Here is a 27,251-nt window from a genome sequence, read left to right as displayed (position 1 = left end):
ACAACCAACTATGTTGCCACCCGCTGTCCTCATGCCCGACGATTGCATCACTAGAGAGAGAGAGAGACACACACACACACACATCGCAACACGCATGACGATCGTATCGCTAGACACCGTAACAAGTGTGACACGATCGTATCGCGAGGGAGGCAGGCTCGGCGACAATGCTTCCGTGCCGGTGGCCCTCAAACGCCGAACTTATCCACCGGCACTAACTGTGTAGTGTTGACGTTCGACGCAGCTCTCCCAATCGCCGTCAGTGCCGTACAATGAAACGCTCGACGTAAGACGCAACTCTCGAACCCATCAGTGCCATTGCAGTGCAACACAGGACATTGCGATGGAGCCCTCGAATACTGTATCGTCACACGCTGCAATACGACGACATGTAACACACCTCTTGGCCCCCTTCAGTGTGACATAAGCTGTATTACTAAACATCTGATGCAACGCACGTACCATTCATTATCACACCTGGCAAACACTAAATACAGAATGCACACTTGGCAACACTAAATACAGAATACAACTCCCGGACCCATGCAATTGTCACACGTGACAAAACTAGATATGTGACGCTCATCTCCGACCCTACAGAGTTGGACGCTGTAACATCAAGTCATGTCAGTAGTGTATAAACCGTAAGACTTTTAAGCACTACGAAGAGCACAGGTCCCTTACCTGTGGACCGAAGCTATTCTGACTAACTCAGTTCCGTACAAGACCCCCCCAATCAATCCCTTTCTACCAGGTACTTCTACCTTCTGTACAAGTGTACTAATCATTCAGAGTAATTTATCGACTTAAAAAAAATCATGCTACAGGAATCGAGACATGTCACACGTCAGCTTTGATGTCGCAATTCTGGTTTATTTTCAACGTGGTGTAAAACATTCAATCCTCATGTCTACAGGTTCGCTAAAGGACACAAGCCATCCTTACGACGAGTCTATTATTCTTGAAGTGGCACGGAGGATTTTTACAAATTGCCAGTGATACCACACCATCCACACTGACCAACTGACCCCTGTTCGTAATCCTTAGTCCTTCATCCATACATCTAAGAGCAATTGCAAAGGCACACCCATGGTTATTATCATTGCTTTATTGATCATTTCCTGTTCGTCCAATTATACTCTTACCACGACCACTTGCCAGCGTGCGGGTCTGAGGTTGGAGAACCCAGTGCGGGCAATGTTGATCTCTACAGTAGTAAGTTCATGGAGGTGGATGGAGTTAATTATAATGGATAGTTGCCGTTTTTTTTTTCGATTCATTTTTTTTTTTCTCAGGGGATGTTCAAAAGTAACAGTAGTGATTCTGGGATATTAATCACCTGGCAGTCGACGACATTGACATCTCTCTCTCTCTCTCTCTCTCTCTCTCTCTCTCTCTCTCTCTCTCTCTCTCTCTCTCTCTCTCTCTCCTCCGTCCCTGCAAGAGTGTGGTGACCAGTGGAACCTGATGTCGCTCGCTCCCACACACACACACACACACACAAAACCCCTTCATTCAATGAATACTTATGAGGGGATCCGTCGCGACCCGCCACTAACTTTGTGAGGAGGCTTTCCACCTCAAGATTCATGAAATGATGATCACCTCTTCCTTAACTTTCATCCTCTGATATATTCAGGAATTTCAAAAAAAAAAAAAGTCTCTTAAGATCAGGTATTTTTTTTTTTCCACTTTTTATCCTCTTTCAAAATTTGATTTCCAGGGGTTACCTTTTTTTTTTCTTTTCTTTTTCAAATTCAGAATGAGCGACGTTGGAGATTAATTCTATTTTCTTGTTAGGGTATTTAAATTTACAACGAATCCTGCTGTTGCTCTTGTCTCATTTTCTATATAAAGTATACGTGTTCATAGCTACCATCTTACCACGGACGAAGAGAGTTCTCAAGAGAGAGTGTTCGAGAGAGAGAGAGAGAGAGAGAGAGAGAGAGAGAGAGAGAGAGAGAGAGAGAGAGAGAGAGAGAGAGAGGTCAGGAAAGTCATCAACTATGCCATGATATTTTCACACGACAATGTTCGTCTTTCCAATAATGATGTTCACGCGTCACAATTCATCCTTCTCACTTGACTCTCTTTTGGGACAACAGTATGAAGCACTGCGGCACATATCAACGCTAGCGGTTCATCACAACCTACACACAGGATTGAAACTACCGTCGCAAAAAAAGATAAGCAAAACTCAAACTATCATGAAAGAGACGTAGAGTCGAGGACAAAAAACCCCCGTAGAAAACGCATGATTAAAGCTGTACCGAATCATCTGCTTCGACAGGCAGACTCAGGAGGGTTCGGAACAGCTTCGACCAGCTCGTACCGGATCCTCGGGCTTGTCCGAGGGCGCCTGTCTACGGCTAGGCACCATTTCAATAGCGTCTACCCATCAACCTGTGCTACATATTCACTCGGGATCTGGTACATCTTATGAAGCGCAGACTGTGGCACAGCGGCTGTGTCCGGGGAAGCGCAGACTGTGGCACAGCGGCTGTGTCCGGAGAAGCGCAGACTGTGGCACAGCGGCTGTGTCTGGATTACCACCTGCCTGAGCCGTGATTAATTTCAGGGAGAGTAAGTGAACCGGAGACAACTGGCAAGACTTTGGGGAAGGATGGCAGCTCGAACAACGAGATCTGAATGACACAAGTGAGTGTGACTAGGCTCGACCTCCCGTGGAAATTTGACTCTTAGCATCTTCCGATGAATACTCATTAGCTCAGCGACACAGTGAGTGTGACTAGCCTCGACCTCCCGTGGAAATTTGACTCTTAGCATCTTCCGAGGAATATGCATTAGTTCAGCATGAGGTCTTTATGAAACGGAATATGGAAGAGATCAATAGTCGTTATGAACTCAACAATGGTGCGCCAGGGTTCACCTAAGGGCAAAGACGAATGTTCATAGTACATCCCATTTTCATTAGAAAAAAAAAAAAAAAAAGGCCTCTGTTGACTTTCCCTGGGAGGGGAGTAACTTCATTCTCTGTCACAGCATTTCATCCCGCCCTACATACGGCATGTGACTCAAATGATATACGAGACACACGTGGGGGAAGGGCTGGGTAACACCCATGCCTCCGTCACATGGAGTGGGGGAGGGTATATTAAAGCCACATGTGCGTCACACGGTGCGGAAAAGGCCCAGTAACGCGATCCTTGTGTTCCGAAGGGCGGAGAGGAAGGGAGCGCCCCTACGCTTGCGTCACATGAGGCAAGGGGTGGTATGGGGGTAGAGTGACACCAAGCGTGCGTCACATGAGGTAAGGGGTGGTATGGGGGTACAGTAACACCACGCTTGCGTCACATGAGGCAAGGGGTGGTATGAGGTACAGTAACACCATGCGTGCGTCACATGAGGCAAGGGGTGGTATGGGGGTACAGTAACACCACGCTTGCGTCACATGAGGCAAGGGGTGGTATGAGGTACAGTAACACCATGCGTGCGTCACATAAGGCAAGGGGTGGTATGGGGGGTACAGTAACACCATGCGTGCGTCACATAAGGCAAGGGGTGGTATGGGGGGTACAGTAACGCCACGCTTGCGTCACATGAGGCAAGGGGTGGTATGGGAGGTACAATAACACCATGCGTGCGTCACATGAGGCAAGGGGTGGTATGGGAGGTACAATAACACCATGCGTGCGTCACATGAGGCAAGGGGTGGTATGGGAGGTACAATAACACCATGCGTGCGTCACATGGTATGGGCAAACTACAGTAACACAGTGCGAGAGCCTCTCCCCCTCTTGAGTGTCAGTTCTGGGCACAGCTAAACCCCCTCCCCCTCAGTTAAGCTTCACATACACAAGCGTCCGGCAAATGTCAGGACACACTTTTGAAAAATATATGCCACCGTCTCTCAACCTCCCGCGGCCCTCAATCCAGCTGATGTCTCCTCACCAGGGAGAGACCCATGAGAACGACGACTTCAAACACTCCTCCGACCGCTGGTAACCAACATCTCCATCATCCCTCCACGCCATCACCTGTAATGGTCACGTCTCCAACAGTGTCACTGACTCCAGTCTCCAACAACACGCCGCTATCATTGCCTAACGGCATCGCCACCAATGACCATGTCTCCACCACCGTCACTCCCTCAAATAACCACCACCCGAAACGTCCATATAAATCTGTCACTTGTCTCATACCATCCCCACCACCAATGACCACGTCTCCAACACTGCCGCGCGCCTTCCTTCACCACCACCAAGGACCACGTCTCCAACAAATGAGTCGCTCCATCACGCCAACACCACACCACCACTCAAACCATCACCAACAAGAACCAGGTCTCCAACACTGCGTCACATACTGACACCATCACACCACCCATGATCACGTCTCCAACACTTATACGTCAGTCACTGCCTTAGACCACCAACACCCTCAAGAGCCACGTCTCGACCACCATCACTGCTTCACACCATCACGCCTCCGCCGCTCTGTCGCTGCTTCACCTCAACACATCGGTGCATCTCCTGTACTTTGTAACTATCCAGCGAGTTCACAGCTCTCATGGTCGCGTATCCTGTGAGTCATTCCTTTCTTAAATCATCACTTCAAATATCACTACTATACACATTACTGATATATATATATATATATATATATATATATATATATATATATATATATATATATATATATACACACACACACACCTATGCAATTCTCTGCTCAGCTGGGCAAAAATGTGTCCAGGAATTGTTTTGGTAAAGGCCCTTGAAGCCCAAGCTTTGAGCCACCGTTTTCGGACTTCGATGAGCGGCGGGGGTAAAGACCTGGGTTAATGACTTCTATTGTTGAGAAAAATGAGGTAGTACCCTACCACACACACACACACACACACACACACACACACACACCTGGCTTAGGTTAGGTGTGTGTGTGTGTGTGTGTGTGTGTGTGTGTGTGTGTGTGTGTGTGTGTGTGTGTGTGTGTGTGTGTACATTCATTCATTGGGGTAATGACATATTACATTAACAGGTAAAATAAGAGACAGGTTAGCACGAGTGTAAAACTCCCTCCCCCGTAACACTCACACAAAAATAGTAACCACACACACACACACACACACACACACACACACACACACACAGCGTTACCAGCGAGCGCAAACACACACACACACACACACACACACACAGCGCTACCAGCGCGCGCGCACACACACACACAGTGTTACCAGCACACCACACCCCTCGTGTGTAGAACATATGTACACAACTCGTACAGCATATGAGGGTCCACGTCCTCCCACAATATGTTTCTCTTTCGTCAAGTAATCACCCTAAGCAAGGTTTCAACTCCTGTTTCTCAGAAAGCCTTTGGTTTCATCCCTTCGATCGTTGTTCAAAAAGAAAGATGACAGTAAATCTCAAAATCTATTCCAGGATAAGGGGATCACAAAATAGTATTCGTATTTCCATCCCTCACACATCTTTCAATAAGTTATTCTATTCAAGTCCATAACACACAATAACGGTAGTTCTCATGAAATCAGACAAGATACAGACAACAAAATGAAGTATCTGTCCTTCTTTCTCACGTTAACGTGTATTCATCTTTTTTTTTCGAATTCCGACGAAATAATAGTTCAATTTCACTTACAAGGAAAGTGCACCATTGACCTATCTTTTCCCAGTGGGATTAGGAACAATGACAAAGTTGCCTTCATGTATTAGTAAACTTACGGGTTATTCAAGTTTAGTTGAACACGATTTTCTTATATCACGATCAGAATCAAGTCCTTGTATGTACCCCTAAACTTGAAGTATGGACAGCTAAATGTGCCATATTTCTCTTGGGTCTCATTGGCAGCGGTACAAGAAATGAAGAGGGATAGGTCACGAGAGATCCTCTCTCTCTCTCTCTCTCTCTCTCTCTCTCTCTCTCTCTCTCTCTCTCTCTCTCTCTCTCTCTCTCTCTCTCTCCACCTTTGGAGACTAGTCGATGAGCGATTACCCGGCGTAAGCTGGGATGTGTAGTAAGGGCGCGTGTGTGTGTGTATACACACAAGGTTCAGATAAAGTGTATGTACACAGTCATGCTCTTAGGTTAGGCGTATACCCTCCCATACACACCCTAAGTATAGATCGTGGTTCCACCTATTGGTGAGAAGCCAAATTAATGTCCACCATAACCATGGTTTCATCATCATTAATAATGATGATGATGACGTTAATTATCTGGTAATCATTAGAGAACTTAGCAGTCCACCTTATCTTTAACGGACCGGGTCATTAAGCGTAATGCTTTAATGACCTACATGAAAAACACAAAGAATAATTTGTGAACACGAGTTCAGAGAAATCTGATAAGCCATAAGAGGGGTTATACAAGTATGTATAACATTGCTATTAAGTTTATTCCACAATAATTACGAATGCCTTTCAAATAGTCAGATGCTAAACTAAAACGCTCCACATGTTTGGTACGTTATCCAAAATGACGTATCCCTAAGCGTTAGTTTCCTGTATTAGTTGAATGTGAAGGGGGATATAAAAGGCTTGTACATGTATGTTAGCAAGACTGGGTCGTCAATGAGTGTGTGTGGGGGGACGGAAGGCAGAGCCGGAGACTAAGAGAGACGAGTTCACACCAAGTACAGCTTGTGAGTAATAAGTAAATTATATCTTAAATACACTTTACGTATCATAGACGTTGTTTATAAGTAACGCAGAGACGTAGGTTACTCTTCCTTCGTTCACTTATGGTCCTTTCTTAATCTGATTAAGTAAGTCATGGACGCAGGTCACTTTCCCTTAGTTAACTAATGGTACTTTCCTAATTTACTTAAGTATGTCATATACGTAGGTCACCTTCCCTTCGTGAACTTATGGTACTTTCTTAATTTACTTCAGTAAGTCATACACGCAGGTCACTTTCCCTTCGTTAACTTATGGTACTTTCTTAATTTACTTAAGTAAGTTACAGACGCAGGTCACATTTCCTTCGTTAACTTATGGTACTTTCTTAATTTACTTATGTACGTCATAGACGCAGGTCACTTTCCCTTCGTTAACTTACGAAACTTTCTTAATTTACTTAAGTAACTCGTGGACGCAGGTCACACTTCCTTCGGTAACTTATGGTACTTTCCTAATTGACTTATGTAACTCACAGACGCAGGTCACACTCTCTTCCCTGACTTCCAGCACTAAATTAGATATATGATCACAATTTATCGAAGCTTAAGCTGGGATATAATTCTATATTTCCTATATTAAACAGAGACGCGATGGTAATCTCTATGTGCAATAAATACGCCAGGGCGAAACGAACCATATTCACACACATTTATATAATTCCTAACATTAGTGTATAACTTAATCAGGAAAACTAAATCATGCTAGAAAAAAAAAGAAGAAAAAGATCATTGCCCATGATTTACTGGAGAGATAAAAAATATTCATGAGGGAAAAATATTACACAAACGAAATTATCTTTCTCAGCTGAGGGTTGTGTGGTCACCAGAAGCTGTGGGGTAAACATTACGGGAGCTAGACTGTGAAATGTGGCCTGTGTGTATCCCTCACACACACACACACACACACACAGCCATCACGGCTTCCATCACCAAGCTGAAAAGTGAGAAACACTGGCGTTATATGAGGTATTCGTTTTTCGTCCCCACCTGATAAAATGATCATAATAAACCAGCTACGATTTATCCAATTGCGTGAGGACGGAGTCGGGTAAGGAAGAGCGTAATAACAATAAGGTCACGGTAACGAGTAATTGGTTAACGATCGTTGGGACGGTCTTTATACGAGTAGTAGTTTCTTCGTTTGCCGTTTTCTACCCAATACACGCATCATTAGCGGTGATGTTTATTGTGGAAATAACGCAAGAGTAGCACTCGTTATTACTAATCTCGTTATTTATAATAAAAATGTTATATTCATTTACCAAATCCTGTAGCACAAGTTATTACGACTCTCAATTTTTATAAAACAAATGCTATGTTATTATTTGTTTACCAAATCCTGTTGCTTGTCTAATACGATTCAAATCATCCTTACGGGCTTCTCCTTATGCTTTAAATATATTTCCACATTACATAATTCTAATTTAGGTTATATTATCTGCAACAGGTGATGTTAAATCCTATAAACAAATTTTTCAAACGTTGAAAATTACAGATTAATCAAGTCATTACTAATACTGGCAACAGTGATTCCATAGTTACAATGGACCTGCTCCCTCGCCTCACCGAGACAGAGAGAGAGAACCACAGTCAGTGGTAGGGGTTTCGTGGTGGTGGTGGGGAGAGAGAGAGAGAGAGAGAGAGAGAGAGAGAGAGAGAGAGAGAGAGAGAGAGAGATGTGCCCCACAGCAGAGCCTGCCTGTGTACAAAAGACGGAGCAACGCGAGCTTAAAACTCTACCCATGATGCATTCATAGCTATCCGAAATTGCGATGACACACAAACACATACATTACTCCCGAGCCTCCGTGGTGTAGTGGTTTAGCGTTACTGACCATAAGTCAGCATGGCCTCGCCCATAGTCGGACCCACAAGGGTTTGAATCGTAGGCGTGGCAGTCGGCCTACACTTAACCCAGGCATTCATCCTCCCCTCGAGGCTGGTTGAAAAAATACGTACCTGACTCTGGCTAGTGTAAGTGTGTACACACATACGTAGGAGTAACGATATGATACACATAAACAAGGTTAAGAGACAGCGCAACACGAGTGTAAAACTCTCCACCTTCGACACGCAAACAGTGTGATCACACGCACTCGTTCGACGGCAGCACGTAACGACTTTGCCCCCACTGGTATCCGCGTCCAAAACAGCTCTCCCGGCGACTCGCCTTCTAGAACACCTTTAAACAGCCTCCATAACTGGATTACCGCCACCTACGTCACCATCAACCAAGAGAAGACTGCAGTTACACACAGCAGTCTCGCCTCCAGTCATGTCCCCTCCTCCTACTGCCTCACTGTAAGCCCTCCTCCTGGGCGTTCTCAGAATCCAAGCTTCTCTGGTGTCACACTGAGCGATAAAGAGAGCTGGAGGGACCATGCCATTACCATCATCAGATCTTTCGGCTGACGTCTCTACTCAACCCCATCCCAACCAAAGCCACCATCATCAGCAACGAGTAGACTGCCACCTACGTATTTGTAGAGAAATAAACCTGCTTAATCGACTCCACCATTTTCTTTTTTTTCTTTTTGACGTACTTGCCGAAGGTCACGTGAGGTTTTGGTATCACTTGGCGTCCGTACAACGTTATCTGTTATCGTCGACCGTCCGCGATCAATTTCACTTTTCAACCGTCTCCAACACCAGAGGGTCAACGTGAACCAAACATGGTAGGGACGGTCCACCAGGAGGCCCCCCTTTTTTAAAACTGTATCCCAGGACCTCGACCGACCGACCAAAACCACGATGGCCAATATTACCAGAAATATGAGGGTCATAACTTCAAGGCAGGATGGGCTCCGAGCTGAAACGTAGCTACATGATCACGAGTTGTTTAACATACGAGACGGGGTTTTCCTGTGGGGTTTAGTGAATTACTCATCACTGTCGATTGCAAAAATAAAACCTGGGTGCAAGAAAAAACAATCACTTACAAATTTCCTCCTAAAGAACTGGGCCAATTCGACCTAAAATTTTCATGGGTAGTTCTTGGTTGGTTCCTTTCCAAAGTTGCATCCACAGACCCCCAACCACGATGATGGCTGTCACTAAACACAGAAAACATCTTCGAATACCCACAATTACTTTGTTCAAACACGAGGCTTTTATCATCAATAGACGAAGAGGAGTCCGGTCTCCTCGAATAACCTGTCGCTTTAAAGGAGTCCAATACTCCCCTGCTCCTGATTAGAGCATAGGAACTCTATTCATGAGGCTTCCAGCACCCTAAGGCTGTGCCACTAGCAGTCAGGAGGTGTATCCATGGAGGGCCGATTAAATTTAACACTATACCACCTCAAAAAGCAGTCAGATCTTACACATATATTCTCGTAACAAGAATGTTTGATTGAATCAAACATTCTTGTTACGAGTTTTTTGTTTTTCATCCTCTTTGCGAGTTTGTAAATGGCTCCTCACTTCACCAAATCCTGGATACGCGCCTGCCTCTAGCTGCCTGGGATTCAAATGATGGGACGCCTTTGGAGTGAGGAGTTCTTTGACGAGACTGTACTCCCGGTGACACAGACTCTCCAGCGTGACCTCACCTGTGGTGAAACCTCATTCATATGGTGGTGTCCAGGAACACCCACGCTCGTGACTTACTCGAGTAAGAAACTGTAGAAGTTGGTGTCTGAGTTTGGAAGACTGTGTGAAAGGAGGAAGTTGAGAGTAAATGTGAATAAAAACAAGTTAATAAGGTTGCTGAACGCAAGGAGAGAGGTTACCTGTGGTGGTTACTTTGAATGGAGAAAACTTGGGTGGAAGTGAAGTGTTCAAGTTAACCTGTGAGTGGACACGGTAGTGAACGGAACCTTGGAAGTGGATGTAAGTCATAAGGTGATTGACATGGGGGGGGGGAAGGTCCTGGGAGGATTGAACACTGATGTCATGCCTTAAGTGTTACTGTTGCCACATTGGTAACGTGTTACCAGCTCAGACTGGTGGACTTATTTGATTACTTTGCATCAGGACAAAGTAGTAGAGAGAGGGAAGGAAAGTGGAATATTGTTACATGTTGTAAGGTCTTTCTAGCATGGAGGGAGTTAGGATACCATTATTGTAAAGTCTCAAATTTATGAATAGATATATTCGTATCGTAATTAGAAACGACATTTGAGGCACTTCCCCTTAACTCTGATACGTGTGGAAACCTAACCAAGTTCAATTTCCTACCATAAAGAAATTATGTTTTTTTTTATCTATCAATCTCCTGTATCCTTGTAGCTAACCGGACAGGAAAAAAAATATTCCTTTGTTCTTATTTCCATTTTTCCTAGTCACCTGGCAGAGCCACTGTGCCTGCTGGTATTAAAGACTTCTGGAAAAACTATGCGAATACTGAAGTCCTCCCGCATTGCATGACCCGCTCGCATTAGTCCAGCCAATCGTAATCAGAACGGTCCCTGCTTGCGTGGCAATACGCCATAGCGCAAATAGACCTGCATTTACGACGGCCTTCACTTAACACGAGCAAACCAGGTCGGTACACACTTGCCTTCACGGTAGAGTGGCGGGGTGTCCCCCCGAGCCCTACCAAAATTCGGAATTCCGCTCCTGTTCATATTTTTCTACCGGGAACCAACCAATCATGAAGGCGCGTCTTTATACTTTAGTCTCACTTGTTTGAATTGTTTGAATATTCTCTCTCTCTCTCTCTCTCTCTCTCTCTCTCTCTCTCTCTCTCTCTCTCTCTCTCTCTCTCTCTCTCTTTTCATTCACACACCGAAACTCAAAGAGTGGGGAGAGGGGTGGTGGTACATCATCATACAAGGGGGAACTTGACTACACTTGACTATGGAACTCTTTGATTCTTTGAGGGAACTGTCGGAGAGCTTTCGCCCTACCACCAGCGTGGAGAGGAGTGCCGGGAGACCGACCAGAACCTCCCGGCTTAAGTACCGTCACCCTGAGTTCTCCTAAGGAAGTTACCTGGTCGTACGGTTTAGCTACTACAGTCAACGGCCGTCCGGCAGTGCCTGGTCCGCTCTTTGGAGGCATATCAGCGGAGCATTTAAATGTCAAATCATATACAGTTACTCATACATATTCACCATTTCATGCGGTAGCGAAGTAGCGTTAAGAACAGAAGGCTGAGCCTTAGAGGGAATATCCTCACTTGGGCTCCTTCTTTGTTCCTTCTTTTGGAAAATCAAAAAACGAGAAGGGAGGATTTCCAGCCCCTTACTCCTCTCTCCTTTTAGTTGCCTTCTACGACACGCAGGGAATACGTGGGAAGTATTCTTTCTCCCATATCTCCAGGGATAGTATATATATATATATATATATATATATATATATATATATATATATATATACGAACAAAGTGCATAGGAACGCACACGTTCATAGAACATACAAACCTCCAACAGCCAAGATCGAACCCTATCAATACATAATAACGGCTACAGTAACCCAAGGAGGTCAGTAGGCCTCAACAATAATAATTCAATTTGGTCAACTTAATGTCCAGTCTCTCCACAGCTCTACAGTCTGTAAACACAGTTAGTGTGTGAAAGCGGCCAAGAGGTGAACGAGTGGAGCCGACTTCATTCATCGGAGGGAGCACTGGGGTCGTCCTTGTACTGGCTTCCCCCTCAGAGAGACACTGCCAGCAACGACATTAGTCTACATCCATCACTTCGATGGCTAAACAAACCTAGCTGGACTTTCATACAGAGGAAAGGTAGGTTAATGAAGTTAACATTCGTACAGAAGGTATAGACGGATGCACGGGTTAAACACTACTAATATGTAACCCTTGACTGCTCTTCTCAGTAGGAGTCACTTGCTACGGGAAATTTTTCCAGAGGAATAGAAACTTGATAATGGAACACAGTTCTCAAAAAAGTTAATAAACTACTTCCCGGAAATTATCATTCAATTACCACCATGACCTGGTATAGATGGGGCTGGACTACGGTGATTTGGAAATTGGGTGACTGGCCGCAAACAGAGAATGGAGATCAACGGTCAAGCCTCAAAATGGTTAGACGTATCAAGTGGTGTGCCACAAGGACCACACTCATGCAACACAGGCGGGACCACATCACCTTCATACATGCCCTCCCCTTCCACATGTTCCTTAAAGTATCCAAGACTTTATAGCCTGTTCTCTCATCCTAGTCTCACTTCCAACCTAAGGCTCCATGTGCTGCCATGTCCCTTCCAGGTAGCTGAGGCAGCCCACTTCTTCCAGGCTCTCTCCAATCAAACTCACACTCAAACCACCCTATTTCGTCGCCCCCTCCCCCTCATCTCTCTCCCCTCCTTGCTATGCATCATTACATTTACTCTTGTCCATAATTACTCTCAAGTTCCTTCTTTCACACGTTCTCAAAGACATACACACCAGCTCCGCAAGTTTCTCCGTCAAGGCTGCCACAAGAACCCTGTTATATGCAAACGACAATTGAATCACTTCCAAGCACCCGACTTCCTCCAATCCCCTCATCCCCCACCCAGAATTTTGTAGACACATTCTCACTCCAAAATATTTGCATCTACCTATCATCATCCCTTTCATGAACAAATCATACAACCATGGTGACATCCCACACCCTCAACTAAAACACTTATCTTCCTCTTTTCCTACCCGCTCACACATCATCATCCGATAAGAAGTCCTCAATGCATTTACTGGGTCTTCTTCCATACCATACATATATTCGTGGCACCTACGGCAAGGCATCTCTGTCAACCCTACCATACGCCTTCTCCAGGCCCATTACTGCCAAAGGCAAATTCTTCCCCTTTTCTTAGTCATTCTTACGCAGATTCTTCCATCTAAACAGCAGGTCCGTGCACCCTCTACCACCCCTGAAGTCATAATGATCCTCTCTCATCAGATGCTTTGTACATGCCACCAATCTCTCACTTCTTTTCCATACACCTCACTAGGTATACTTAACAGACTTACACCTTTGTAATGCATTCCTTTTTATGTCCGTCCTTAGGCTCCTCACCTGGGGCCATACAAGCGTTGAAAAGCCTGATCAACCAATCAAAAACACTATGTCCCACTTTCTTGAAGAACTCACAAGAAATTCCCTCAATTCCTGCTAGTTTCCCTACATTCCTTAAGAAGGGTTTTCATTACCTCCTCTCTTCTCACCTTATGTTAGAGCTTACGTTCCGCATACCACCTCGTCTCAAACACATCTGCCACCCTATCATCTAACAAAGTTATCACACCTTCAGAATACTCCCTCCACCTCTTCCCTGCCAGTTACCACTTCCCCATCTACTCCGCTCACTGTAGCTACCATCTGTCCCCCTTGTTCTCCTCGCACGATTCATCTTCCAAAACATTTACGTATTCTCCCTGACGTTGGCCGATATTCTCCCACCCCATCTCTCATTTGCCTTCTTTTTCCGTTTCCGTATCCCTTTTATTTTACCTCCTGCCGCTTTCCCTTGCATGCCCCCAGTAACTCATTCATATATATATATATATATATATATATATATATATATATATATATATATATATATATATATTTCTTCTTTCTTTCATACTATTCGCCATTTCCCGCATTAGCGAGGTAGCGTTAAGAACAGAGGACTGGGCCTTTTAGGGAATATCCTCACCAGGCCCCCTTCTCTGTTCCTTCTTTTGGAAAATAAAAAAGAAAAAAAAATTGAGAGGGGAGGATTTCCAGCCCCCCGCTCCCTTCCCTTTTAGTCGCCTTCTACGACACGCAGGGAATACGTGGGAAGTATTCTTTCTCCCCTATCCCCAGGGATAATATATATATATATATATATATATATATATATATATATATATATATATATATATATATATATATATAATTTTGATAAATGCATGGCCGTTAAATTGAATCAAAACAAAACGAAGACCGTACGCCCAAATGCAGTGGTATGGAACATCCAAAAATCTCTGAAACAGTCAACCTACGGGTACTCAAGTGTGTGCACCTCGACCCGTCAGGCTACGGTACTCAGTGTGTGCACCTCGACCCGTCAGGCTACGGTACTCAGTGTGTGCACCTCGACCCGTCAGGCTACGGTACTCAAGTGTGTGCACCTCGACCCTTCAAAGGACGATGGGCGTTCCAGAGACGTAATCCTCCACACGTAGACTGGAGTATGTGTATCTATTACGTGGTTTTCCTGGACCCAGAGCAGGGAGGCGTTGGTGTCTACTGCAAAGCGTAGTAAAGAGGCTTATGGACTTTCTTTTTTTTTTCACAAAAGCTTTTCGTGTGACGATCCAGTCCATAGTATGCAAAGGAACACAGAGGAATTCAAACAGCAACAGACCAACGGGTCCTTTCGAGGCTGATTATGATAGTGGAAGATATCAGAAATGATAGCATTCCCTGCCAACTTTTGTGTCCTTGCACCCAGAAATGATAATGAGGGGTAGAAGAAGAAAAAAAAAAGAGACTCGATAAATCTATCCGAAGGGGGTAAATCACGAGGAGGAAAATGGGTCGAGAAAGAATGAGGCAGAGGCCCAAAAAGCGGGAGGGACTACCCACAGCGAACCATCAACCCCTCATGGGTTTATGAGGTGGTCTTTTACCCCAACTACCCTTCACAGCCATCACACGGTGCAGCAGCGTTACAGCTGCAGCTTATTCATCTTTTCACCCAATAAAATATTCATCCTTCGACCCTGTCGATGAAAATGTTTATCATAGAGAAACGTGTCTGGCATTTCCCCTCGCTACTCCACCCCAGATTACGAGGTAATACCTATGACTTATCGTGGCTTCTCTATTATGAAATTTAGAATAAATAAAGTGAATTCTACATCATGCCCTCCCCCTTCATAAAGACGATATTTGTACGTAATACTCAGATAAATATTGTCGAGCTCGATTGAGAAATAAAGAAAAGTAAGAAAAAATGGAAAATTACGAAAATAGTAATGTGATGGTTTGAGACCTGTTGTTGTCTTTTGTTTTGCTGTAGTGACTGTCTAGTGGTACGTACCTTGCAGAAGACCCTTCTATCCGGGCCATGAGTACACCATCGAGCGTAATCTGTATGTATGTGGCTGAATCTATAAGCTATAGACTGCAAGGGAGAGAGAGAGAGAGAGAGAGAGAGAGAGAGAGAGAGAGAGAGAGAGAGAGAGAGAGAGAATCATGGCTTCTACTGCTACCGAGGTCCTTCATCAGTCGTACTGCTCACGCCGATGATGATGACCCCCACGGTCAAGTATGCATTCGCGGCTGACCCTGACAACGATGTGTGCGGCACCAGTTAACCCCGGAGTACCTCATGCTCTCTCAGGCAACAGGTCTCCTCCGGTACACGATCCCGCCTCGTAACGTCGAGCGACGGAGACGCAGCAAGTCCTGGCGCACGGTCTGAGGCTTCAGCGTCCCTTCAACCCAAGACGAAGGATGTCATCTGGTCCATATAGGCCTTGCTTGTGTCCAGAGAGAGAGAGTGCGAGAGAGAGAGAGAGAGAGAGAGAGAGAGAGAGAGAGAGAGAGAGAGAGAGAGAGAGAGAGAGAGTCCTGCGGACTGTACGTGAAGATATCATGAAGGAGAACGTAAGAGACGAGTTATAGACGAGGGAACGTTCGCGTCAGTCGAGGTGGAGCCGAGAAGAAGATAGGGCGGAAGAAATTGCCATTTCAGTAAGAGAGACATCCATCCATAGAATCAATAGCATCAGTATCTATAGTATCGTCGAAACAAGAGAAGAGAAAGGGGGATACGACGGCAGGATTTAGGGATACTTTTGGCCAAAAACCATGATACAACGACCTACTGGAAATAAGAGGATTGGCTGTCACGTATGCCTTTGCAGAAAGGAATGCTTTGTACTCTGAATATTTACCATTATTTGAGCGAAGATGAAAGTTAAACGAAAGCCGAAGAATGGAGGATATATATATATTTCCAGGCCCCCTTGCTCGAATGGCCTCAGAAACTCTGGTCTCGGAGAAGAAATGGTCTTATATTATGAGAGGATATATGACTCCATTCCCGCAACAATAACCTCTGATGTGCGCTCACCACAGTAAAAACACTGCCCCGAGGAAAGGCAGTGATCTTCATAAAGAAAAGAGTGAAAGAAGTTTCGTAGGCGTTTCAGAAAAGCGTGAAAGAAGTTTCGTAGATGTTTCCATTTAACACTAAATATAGTGCCAATACTCTCGCTTATAAGACGTTTGCATGATCGTATTGGCATGGGGAAGGACAGGCGGGATTGTATAATCTGTAGCGCTAAGAAGAAAGGAAAGGAAAGGAAAAAAAAAAATCAGTCAAACGTGTTGGGATTGCGTTCGAGACGGTCTGGACGATGAGTTGTGGTGGCGGTTCAGAACCATTTGCTCGAAATCATAGAAAACGGAAAACGTCGCGGCTTCAAACACCACCCCCCCATAACCCCCCTCTCCCCCCAACACACACACACACCCACACAACCACCACCACCACCTGCGATTGAAGGATTTCAACTGTGTCCAGCGATGTACTCGTCGAAGAGAGACTCCCTGGAGGAGAAATGGATCACACGACAATCCTTGGAAAGTCAAGAGAACGTCACAACTTTTGTGGCGGGAATTAAAAGAACGTCAAAGCATAGTTCGAACTGCCAGGAGAGCAGTGGTGGAAGGGAGGGGGGGAACAAGAGAAAACTAGCGGCCGTTGGGGGGGGATACAATTCTGTACCCGGATGACGTCAAAGTTTGGGAAAATCAAGGTCCCGCGAGGTGCAGGAATAATCACTGATGCCTCCCTTGAAGCGGAAGGTTGAGCGAAGGTCAAAGTTGCACATGTGAAAGGAATTAATGAAAGCATCATTAGTGCTGGGCCTCCTCCTCCCGCACGAGAAGGAAGATATTACGAGAGACGGACGAACTGGATGAATATTGCTCTTGACCCCCTTCCCCCTCGGGTCCATTTATGACTTCGGTAGTAATTTCTTTTTTTTTGGGGGGGGGACCACCATGTGACCCCCCCGACCCTGGTGCCCGAAATTCACCCATGGCTAGTAGGCAACAGCTGTGAGACTGCTGGGTTACTCAAACAGGTCTCAGGCAACAGGTACGCGCCTGCTTGTATCACTCAAGCAGGTCTTTAGCATCAGTAGTATCCCTGCTGCTTCACCCAAGCAAATGCTCCGGCTCCAGGTACGTGCCAGTTGGTTCACCCAAAGCAGGTCTTTTGGCACCAGCTGTGTCCCTGCTGGTTCACCCAGGCACGTCCTCGGCACCAGCTTGTGTGCCCGCTAGTTCAACCCAGCTGCAAGTCTCAAGGCACCAGCTGGCTGCCTCAATGGTTAGTAATGAAGCCTCACAAGAAGCCAGATCACTTCAGTCACGCCCCCCAGACTTAGGAATCATACTTTCCAGCAGTCCAACAATACTGACGAGCTGAAGCGAGGCCCAACACCTCCACCACCACCTCCCTCTTCGTCTGCCACATCAGACCCATCGAGCAAGGACAACCAGTGTCGCCTGCACGACCATTATGTTACCACCACCCAGCAGTCAACACATCCAACGTGTCTCTTTAACAGCGAATAAATCTCCTGCATATTCAGCACGTCGCCCTAGAAGCCAACAGTCCCAAGCAAAGCACTTCTTTGCTTGTCCAGCCGAATGCGTGCACGACCAACATACGTAGCTCGGCACCGGTACAAGCTGACCCACTCCATGCATAGTCAAATTACACGTTGCCTGTTGCCTTAACTGATAATCAACATTTCCCTTGCATAGCCAACTTTTCGCACGCGTTAACTCACACTTCACGGCCAACTAGGTCGGAGTCGAGTAATTTGCTTGCATAACCAACCCGTTACCTGCATAACAAACAAATACGACCGACCTCGTTGGCGGATGTCCGCCAGCACCTGCCAACACCTCGAACATGACTGACTACCAATAGCCACTGCCAACACTGCGAAACATCATAACCATATTATACATTGCAGCACTGCCCACACCTCGAACATGACTGACTACCAATAGCCACTGCCAACACCGCGAAACATCATAACCATATTATACCTTGCTACCAACATCTATAGAGCATAACTAACGAAAATGCCAACACCTTAAAAAAATGGAGACTAATATTGATCACAACCTCACGAGAGAAAACTGACAACACTGCCAACACTGGTCTCCCAATTCTTCGCAACATTCTTCAGGAACTCGTAAATCCACTCGATCTTAGTTCACTGCCCACGCTACCACCGCTTTGGGGTTGGGGGTAAGGAAGGTGTGGGGAGGGTGGAGGTGCCAGTGTGTTGCATTCTTTGCTGTCTTTTGTCGCTGAGGACGATGTCAGCGTTGGTAATGGTGGTGTCACTGGTGTTGTCACTGGTGGTAACGACGGTGCAGGTGTCCTTGGCAAAGACATCAGTGATGTTTGGAGTGTTGTCAAGTGCTCTTAATCGCAATGTTTCATCTTATCAGAGGTGTTGTGAGTGTTGGTAACGATGGGGTCAGTACTGGTAACGATTCTGCCAACTGCAGATACGGTGAAGTTCAACATTAGTAACAATCAAGGTCAGTATTAGTGAAGTACAATATCAGTAACTATAAGGTCAATATCAAGGAAGTTCAATATCAGTAACAATTAAGGTCAGTATTAGTGAGGTTCAATATCTAACAATTAAGGTCAGTATTAGTGAAGTTCAATATCAGTAACAATTAAGGTCAGTATTAGTGAGGTTCAATATCTAACAATTAAGGTCAATATTAGTGAAGGTCAATGCTAGTAACAATCAAGGTCAATATTAGTGAAGTTCAATATCAGTAACAATTTAGGTCAGTATTAGTGAAGGTCAATGCTAGTAACAATTAAGGTCAATATTAGTGAAGGTCAATGCTAGTAACAATCAAGGTCAGTATTAGTGAAGGTTAATGCTAGTAACAATTAAGGTCAGTATTAGTACATTAAGGGATTAGGACTGTTACTGGAGGGAGGGGGTGCCAGTGTTTATATTTTCTGCTCAAGGCGTTGTCAGTGCTGGAAGCGGCGGCGTCACTGTCAGAAACCATGGTCACTGCTGGCACTGTTGGTCGTGACAGTCTGAGTGATGGTAACGATGCTGTCAGCGTTGGTCACACTGGTGTCAGTGTTGATAACGACAGTGTCAGCAACAGGAACAAGAAGTACAAGGTGTCAGTGTATGTAACAGCAGTGTCAGCATTAGTAACGACAGCGCAAGCGTCAGTAACGAATGTGAGCGTTAGTAACGACAGGTGTCTGCGTTAGTAACGCCAGTGTCAGCGTCAGTACCTAAGCTGTCAACGCGTGACATGTCTGCGTCGTTGTTCACAAAAAGTTTCATTATTAATAACAAAATCAAAGTTAGACACTACAAAATCAGTAATGCCAGTGACAGAGGTGGTAATATTGTGTAACAAAGTGTTAAGTAACGAAAATTGTACCGTCAGTGTGACAACAACGTCAGGTATGGTGTTGCTTCTGGTAACGAAGAAATCACTGTTAGTGAAGACCGTCAGTGACGGTAACGAAAGGTGTTAGTAACGCATTGCCAATTCTAGTGATTACCTTAACAAAATTGGTAACGACGGTGTCAGTGTTAATAACAAAGACATCTCTTTTAAGTAACGAATGTCATCAATACGAAAGCATATGCTAAGTGTAAGTATGGAAGATATCAAGTGTCTGCGGCCACTGTCAAATCTGGGTAGGGTGGTGGCTGCATCGGGGGAGAGAGAGAGAGAGAGAGAGAGAGAGAGAGAGAGAGAGAGAGAGAGAGAGAGAGATACGCTTTCGTTATCAGCCGTTGGCTTCCGTTACCATCGGTCACATCGGTGGTAATAAGAACATGCTTATTGATTTTCGTGAGAGAGAGTGGTTGGTGCATCAGCCTGTACTGGACGGGGAAGGTCACACACACTGACACACACACACAACTCCTCCTCCTCCTCCACCTACCTCACTTATCGCCCGCTTCACGCTACGACTCCCACCCTCCCACAGGATCAACACAGGCGTCGCCCTTCGCCTCTTAACCCCAGCTGACGGTCTGCAGGGCTTTCTCTCCGAACCACGACTAGCTAAAAGACACACTTCATTCACCCTACTGAACACTTGAATTTCAGAGAACAACTAAAGTTCAGCGAACATTCTTCTTCTGTCTGTGTTGGACGCCTCGCAAGACCCAAGCTCAGGTGTATGTACAAAAATATCTAAGTCACGTATGACATATTTTGACCTGCCTCAGCTGGTTTGAATTCTAATCTCATTTCATGCTTCGGATGACGACAAATCCATCGCCTCTCTCTCGATCACAGACAAAAACACAAAATGTCAACTGACTGATGGTTGGCGCCAAGACTTGTGATATGGCTTGGGAGGCCACTAGTGCGATACCTCAACACGCGAGACACTCCCAAGGGTTCCTGGCTTGTTAAGCTCCATTCGACAGCTTACTAACGTCTCCAGGACACATCACATCTCACACCCAAAGTTAGTTTTATATATTCCTCGTCGCTCATTCTACATTTAACAACTTTTGAGAGGCGGTGAGAGGAGAAATTTGTATGACAACGATCCATCCAGTAGTTTAGGGTAACTGAGTTGCTCTATGTTAAATGACGTGCCCTTACGAGCGTTTATAACTACTCTAAACGTAACGATGCAGAATATTCACTGTCATTCATCAGTGTTTAATATTAACACAATCCCACCGTCTCACTAAATCACCCGGATCAAATGATTAAACCACTGACGAGCAGCGAACGATCGGACAGTCCCCCTTCCATCATAAATTCATAACCTCCCTCTTTTTCCCCCACCCCTTCATCCCCTTACCTTGAATGATGATGAGGAGGAGAGGAAGAACGGCTGCGGTGAACGAGTGTGTGGGCGTCATGTTGCCTGTCGCCAGTGTCACAACGTGTTCCCCTCTGCTGGCCGCCAACACTTGTTGATTCACACTAAAACCCCCGCGACCCTCTCTCTCTCTCAACTCTCTCGCCAGTTTTCACGCTAGACAAGCCGTTCACTGGACATTTCTCACATGTTCACACCGTGCGACGTGTCCTACGGGTCTTCTGATTCATGAAACATTCGGATGACGCCAGAGAGCGGCCATAGTTAACGCAACTACGGTGATTCTCCAACACGTAGCCTGCACCTCATCGCCACAACAGTTTAGTGACCAATGCCACCTTAAGTGTACGACACTTTGAGCATTTCTGACAAGTTGTGAGTAACGTATAGATTTCTAAACATTTCTCCTAAGCAGACATGAAATATTATTGATATTTTCATCATTATACATACTTTATTTGGGTTCATGATGAAATAAATGGAAGGATTCGTCTTTAAATTCACGCATGGTTTTGTACGTCTGGCAGGCCATTTGAGGACGCGGTAACTATGGCAACAAGTACAAAGCCCACGAGCAGTGTCGGGTTATAAATGTTTAAAGAGGTTTGATATTGCGGGAAAAAATTTATATTCTTATGCTTTCAGACACGGCTCATTTTACGAGGAACCTTTAGATATAATTTTGGTCGCTCAGATATACTGAATGATATACGTAGGGACATTATCAACCTTTTATTGAACCTCGCCCCTCTCTCTAGCCATTCAATATTTTTGAACGCGCCAACGCAAAATAAAAAGAAAAAAGAAAAAATAAACAACAACGTATCGTCCTACGCAAACAGTTTAAAAACATTCCTTCGTTGTGTTACAGGCGGCAAAATTTTCGGCTTCTTGCCGGCAATGTCATTATCTACATTCGACGCTGAACCACTGAGGAATCTATATAAATTATTCTTCGGTATATACATATCTTAAGTCGGCTCGAAAGGTATGTATCTACCTCTAGGACAGGATGACAACAGTACACCTCCCTCACCCACACCCTCACACCTGCTCCTTTGTGATTATAATAAGTCTTTACGGGTTCATGTGAAACAGTTATACCATAACAATCACTAATGGTGAACACTTAACATTTAGCATGATCAACGCAAGCTATTACATGATGGGATAATGGTACACCTCACCTTCATAAACCAATCATAATCCATTATAGACCTTGGAGGGGGTATACTGCCTGTAATTGGCGAGACTTGAGTGTATCTTGGAAAAAAAATAAATAAGTATGTATTTACGACAGTGTTATCTGGGCGTCATGATTAGCACAGCCATTAGCGAGCCAGCGTGTCGACATGTTACGATGATAGGTCGAACATGACACAACCTCCCGTGCTGCGCGCTCTCTGGCTCCCGTCCTACTTGCCTCTCTCTCTCTCCCTCTCTGTCTATTGTCTCGTGTCTTCACTCCCCCTCTGTCTGTCGTCTCGTCTTCATTCCCCCTTGTCCGCTGTCTCGTGTCTTCACTCCCTTTGTCTGTTGTCTCGTGTCTTCATTCCCTTTGTCTGTTGTCGCGTGTCTTCATTCCCTTTGTCTGTTGTCTCGTGTCTTCATTCCCATCTGTCTGTTGTCTCGTGCCTTCACTCCCTCTGTCAGTTGCCTCGTGTCCTCACTCCCTCTGTCTATTGCCTCGTGTCTTCACTCCCTCTGTCTGCTGTCTCGTGTCTTCACTCCCTCTTTTCTTATACTCCTTTCTATTATGTTTCCCATCTTCCAACTTTCGTTGTACAAATATTCACCTTTCCTTCACATCACAAAAGTTATATCGTTACGTTTGCCCTGGCGTCTTCGCGCACATAATTACATGTTTCTTTGCCTCTTTTTCTATGTCTTTCTCTTCCTAATTTATTTCGTTATCTACTGGATTGTCTTTATATTCATGGATATAATCTACTTCGTTATCTATTGGATTGTCTTTATATCCATGGATATAATCTATCGACTTCATCCACCTGATTATTTGTTGTATACAGTATATTTTGCGTTACACTTAGTGGCAGGGACAGGTGGGCTCCTTTTAAAGAATGGACTCTCTTTCTGTCAACTGGCGAAGATACAGTCTCGCTAAAGTAACTTTTCACTTGTGGTGTAACCTTTATTTGGTGGAGACAACAACATACATACATACATACATGCATGCATTCTTGCATGCATACCTACATACATACATACATACATACATATATTCTTACATACATACATATATTCATATATATGAAATATACATACAGCATGTTGACAGTTTACTTGAACCTATGCTAATATTCTTTGCGATATATTGTTCTAGACAATGAAAACGGGAACCAAAACCAGCGACGCTCACGTTTCCCATTCTCTCTCTCATTCAACATTCATGTCATTATGTTGTCCAGTTCACCATGTATTATCTGTATGATATTCAAATCCTTGTAATATTAAAACGGGATTATGAATATATACAGGGTGGATGGCACGACTGCTTAATCTGATACGTTTGATAAAGAGTTATCAAACCAACGTGTAATAACTTTAGCCACACACACCACCGACCTCACACAACAATCGACCAAGCCATTGGAAATACTGGAGACTTTAACTTCGACCCCCACTGGACACCTTGAAACTTCGCTTGTGGTTCGATATCTTACTTCCTCCGAAGTACTACGTCATTTCGTATCGTTCTCGCCCTCTCTCTCTCTCTCTCTCTCTCTCTCTCTCTCTCTCTCTCTCTCTCTCTCTCTCTCTCTCTGGCAGTATGACAAAGTGTACTACTGATAGCACAAGTGCGTACCACGATTTCAAGAACTATATAAATCAGAATATTCATGACTTCTAAAGAAACATATCAAGACAACGAAAAGAATTCACAAAATTTACGAGTTGAAGAATGACAAATTACCTCCTTTTTCTAGACACTGAATTATCCACACAGACTTAATCTTGCGTCTCAGGCAAATCATCACAGGAACTTTTCCACTGATCACCAACTCAGCAACCGTAATAGACAGACGAATGGTTATGATAGATATAGGATGAACCATTGAGTCACCACTGTCACCCAGTGATATGGAATCTACTTCTAGGAAAAGAACAAACTTTGCCCTCAACGTGGATGGCTACACACACAGATACCTGGCATTCCTTCTCCCAACAACAGAGGTTTAATAAATATAATATATATATAATATATATATATATATATATATATATATATATATATATATATATATATATATATATATATATATATACCTTCCCTCTTGGGAGATTACTACATGCAGCCTCAGCACCGTTGATGTCCGTTGATAGTCGTTGATGATTGTTGACAGTCGCTGATGGTCGTTGATGTCCGTTGATGGTCGTTGATGTCTGTTGATGGTCGTTGATAGTCGTTGATGTCCGTTGATAGTCGTTGATGTCCGTTGATAGTCGTTGATGGCCGTTGATGTCCGTTGATGGTCGTTGATGTCCGTTGATAGTCGTTGATGGCCGTTGATAGTCGTTGATGGCCGTTGATGTCCGTTGATGGTCGATGATGTCCGTTGATAGTCGTTGATGTCCGTTGATAGTCGTTGATGGTCGTTGATGGCCGTTGATAGTCGTTGATGGCCGTTGATAGTCGTTGATGGCCGTTGATAGTCGTTGATGTCCGTTGATAGTCGCTCATGTCCGTTGATGTCAGTTGATGGTCGTTGATGTCCCGCTGATAGCCGTTCATGTCCGTTGATGTCAGTTGATGGTCATTGATGTCCGTTGATAGTCGTTGATGTCCGTTGATAGTCGATGATGGCCGTTGATGGCTGTTGATGGTCGTTGATGTCCGTTGATAGTCGTGGATGTCCGCTGATGTCCGTTGATGGTCGTTGATGTCCGTTGATAGCCGTTGATGGCCGTTGATAGTCGTTGATGTCCGTTGATAGTCGTTCATGTCCGTTGATAGTCGTTGATGTCCGTTGATAGTCGTTCATGTCCGTTGATGTCAGTTGATGGTCGTTGATGTCCGTTGATAGTCGTTCATGTCCGCTGATGTCAGTTGATGGTCCGTTGATAGTCGTTGATGGCCGTTGATAGTCGTTGATGTCCGTTGATAGTCGTTCATGTCCGTTGATGTCAGTTGATGGTCGTTGATGTCCGTTGATAGTCGTTCATGTCCGTTGATGTCAGTTGATGGTCGTTGATGTCCGTTGATAGTCACTGATGTCCGTTGATGGTCAGGTGTTTCATCCTTCTCTTCTACCAAATCTCATCAACGTTTTCTTTACTTCTATGTTCGTTGGTTATACTTCTGTACGCCCTTCTTGCATCTGTTTATCTATCTTTTTTTTCATTATTCACATAAGTTTCACTTTCCCCTTAGTTATCACTGTATTTTCTCCTTACACCACTTCCTCTTTCCTCATATTTTCTTCTTTTCCACTTCGTCAGTCTCGTCTCTCCTGCTCTTCACATGTAATCATTTCCTGGTTTCTGAATACCCCATTTTCTTTGCAACCTCAACTGCCTCCTCTCTTCCCATCTTCTATCTTCAATCATTTCAGCAGGAGACCCACCCTCCAATCGTCACCTTCAGCAGGAGACCCACCCTCCAGTCATCACCTTCAGCAGGAGACCCACCCTCCAGTCGTCACCTTCAGCAGGAGACCCACCCTCCAGTTGTCACCTTCAGTAGGAGACCCACCCTCCAGTCCTCACCTTCAGCAGGAGACCCACCCTCCAGTCGTCACCTTCAGTAGGAGACCCACCCTCCAGTTGTCACCTTCAGCAGGAGACCCACCCTCCAGTCATCACCTTCAGCAGGAGACCCACCCTCCAGTTGTCACCTTCAGCAGGAGACCCACCCTCCAGTTGTCACCTTCAGTAGGAGACCCACCCTCCAGTTGTCACCTTCAGCAGGAGACCCACCCTCCAGTCGTCACCTTCAGCAGGAGACCCACCCTCCAGTCGTCACCTTCAGCAGGAGACCCACCCTCCAGTCGTCACCTTCAACCTTCGTGTGGTGTCTATCCTCCTCCGTCATAACCCTATAATTTCGCATCGTCCTTCTCTCTCTCTCTCTCTCTCTCTCTCTCTCTCTCTCTCTCTCTCTCTCTCTCTCTCTCTCTCTCTCTCTCTCTATCGATCTATCTATCTATCTATCTATCCGTCTGTCTCTCTATCTATCTCCCTGATCTCAGCATCATTTCTTCACTCCATCTTACTCAATCTCTTCCTCGTATTCCATACATAACGTCACATCTTTTCTCCCTCATTCTCGTCCATGATGCTGACTTGTTCCCTGGTCAAAATGATACAGCGAAGCATTCTAGCGGAGAGAGACAAATAAATTCCGTTTTGTGAAATATTTCTCCCAATCCATTAATTACCGTAAAAATCAAACGGTATTCTACTCATATTTCTATTAATTAGATTTATAATATCTGTTATGTCACCAACATTGCACATGAATGAATATAAACAATGATATTTGCTTTTAGGCATGTAATAATGTTTTCGTCAATACATGTATACAATGTAATTATTTTTCATCGTTATACTTGGTCGCCGTTTCCCGCGTCAGCGAGGTAGCGCCAGGAAACACACGAAGAAAGACCCATATCCTCTCATATACACATACATATGTAATACACGCACATACATGTACATATACATAAGCATACGTATACATAAACATACATATAGATATATACACATGAACATATTCATACTTGCTCGCCCTTCACCCATTTCGGCACCACCCCGCTCA

At 44.8% G+C, this 27,251-nt stretch overlaps 1 protein-coding gene across 1 annotated transcript in view; it reads right to left on the bottom strand.

Moving 5' to 3' along the window:
- LOC139750793 (uncharacterized) overlaps positions 1-21,791 on the bottom strand; it is a 263,513-nt gene extending 241,722 nt beyond the window's left edge. The window contains exon 1 of the mRNA XM_071665540.1: positions 21,452-21,791. Coding sequence (XP_071521641.1) covers positions 21,452-21,512 — 61 coding nt within the window. The 5' untranslated portion in view covers positions 21,513-21,791. The remainder of the gene's footprint in view (positions 1-21,451) is intronic.
- Between the last annotated feature and the right edge of the window lie 5,460 nt (positions 21,792-27,251).

Source organism: Panulirus ornatus, chromosome 10 (assembly GCF_036320965.1).
Source record: "Panulirus ornatus isolate Po-2019 chromosome 10, ASM3632096v1, whole genome shotgun sequence".
Classification (NCBI taxonomy): Eukaryota; Metazoa; Arthropoda; class Malacostraca; order Decapoda; family Palinuridae; genus Panulirus; species Panulirus ornatus.
Note: the sequence above shows the minus strand (reverse complement) of the source record. Positions and strands in the feature narration are given on the sequence as shown.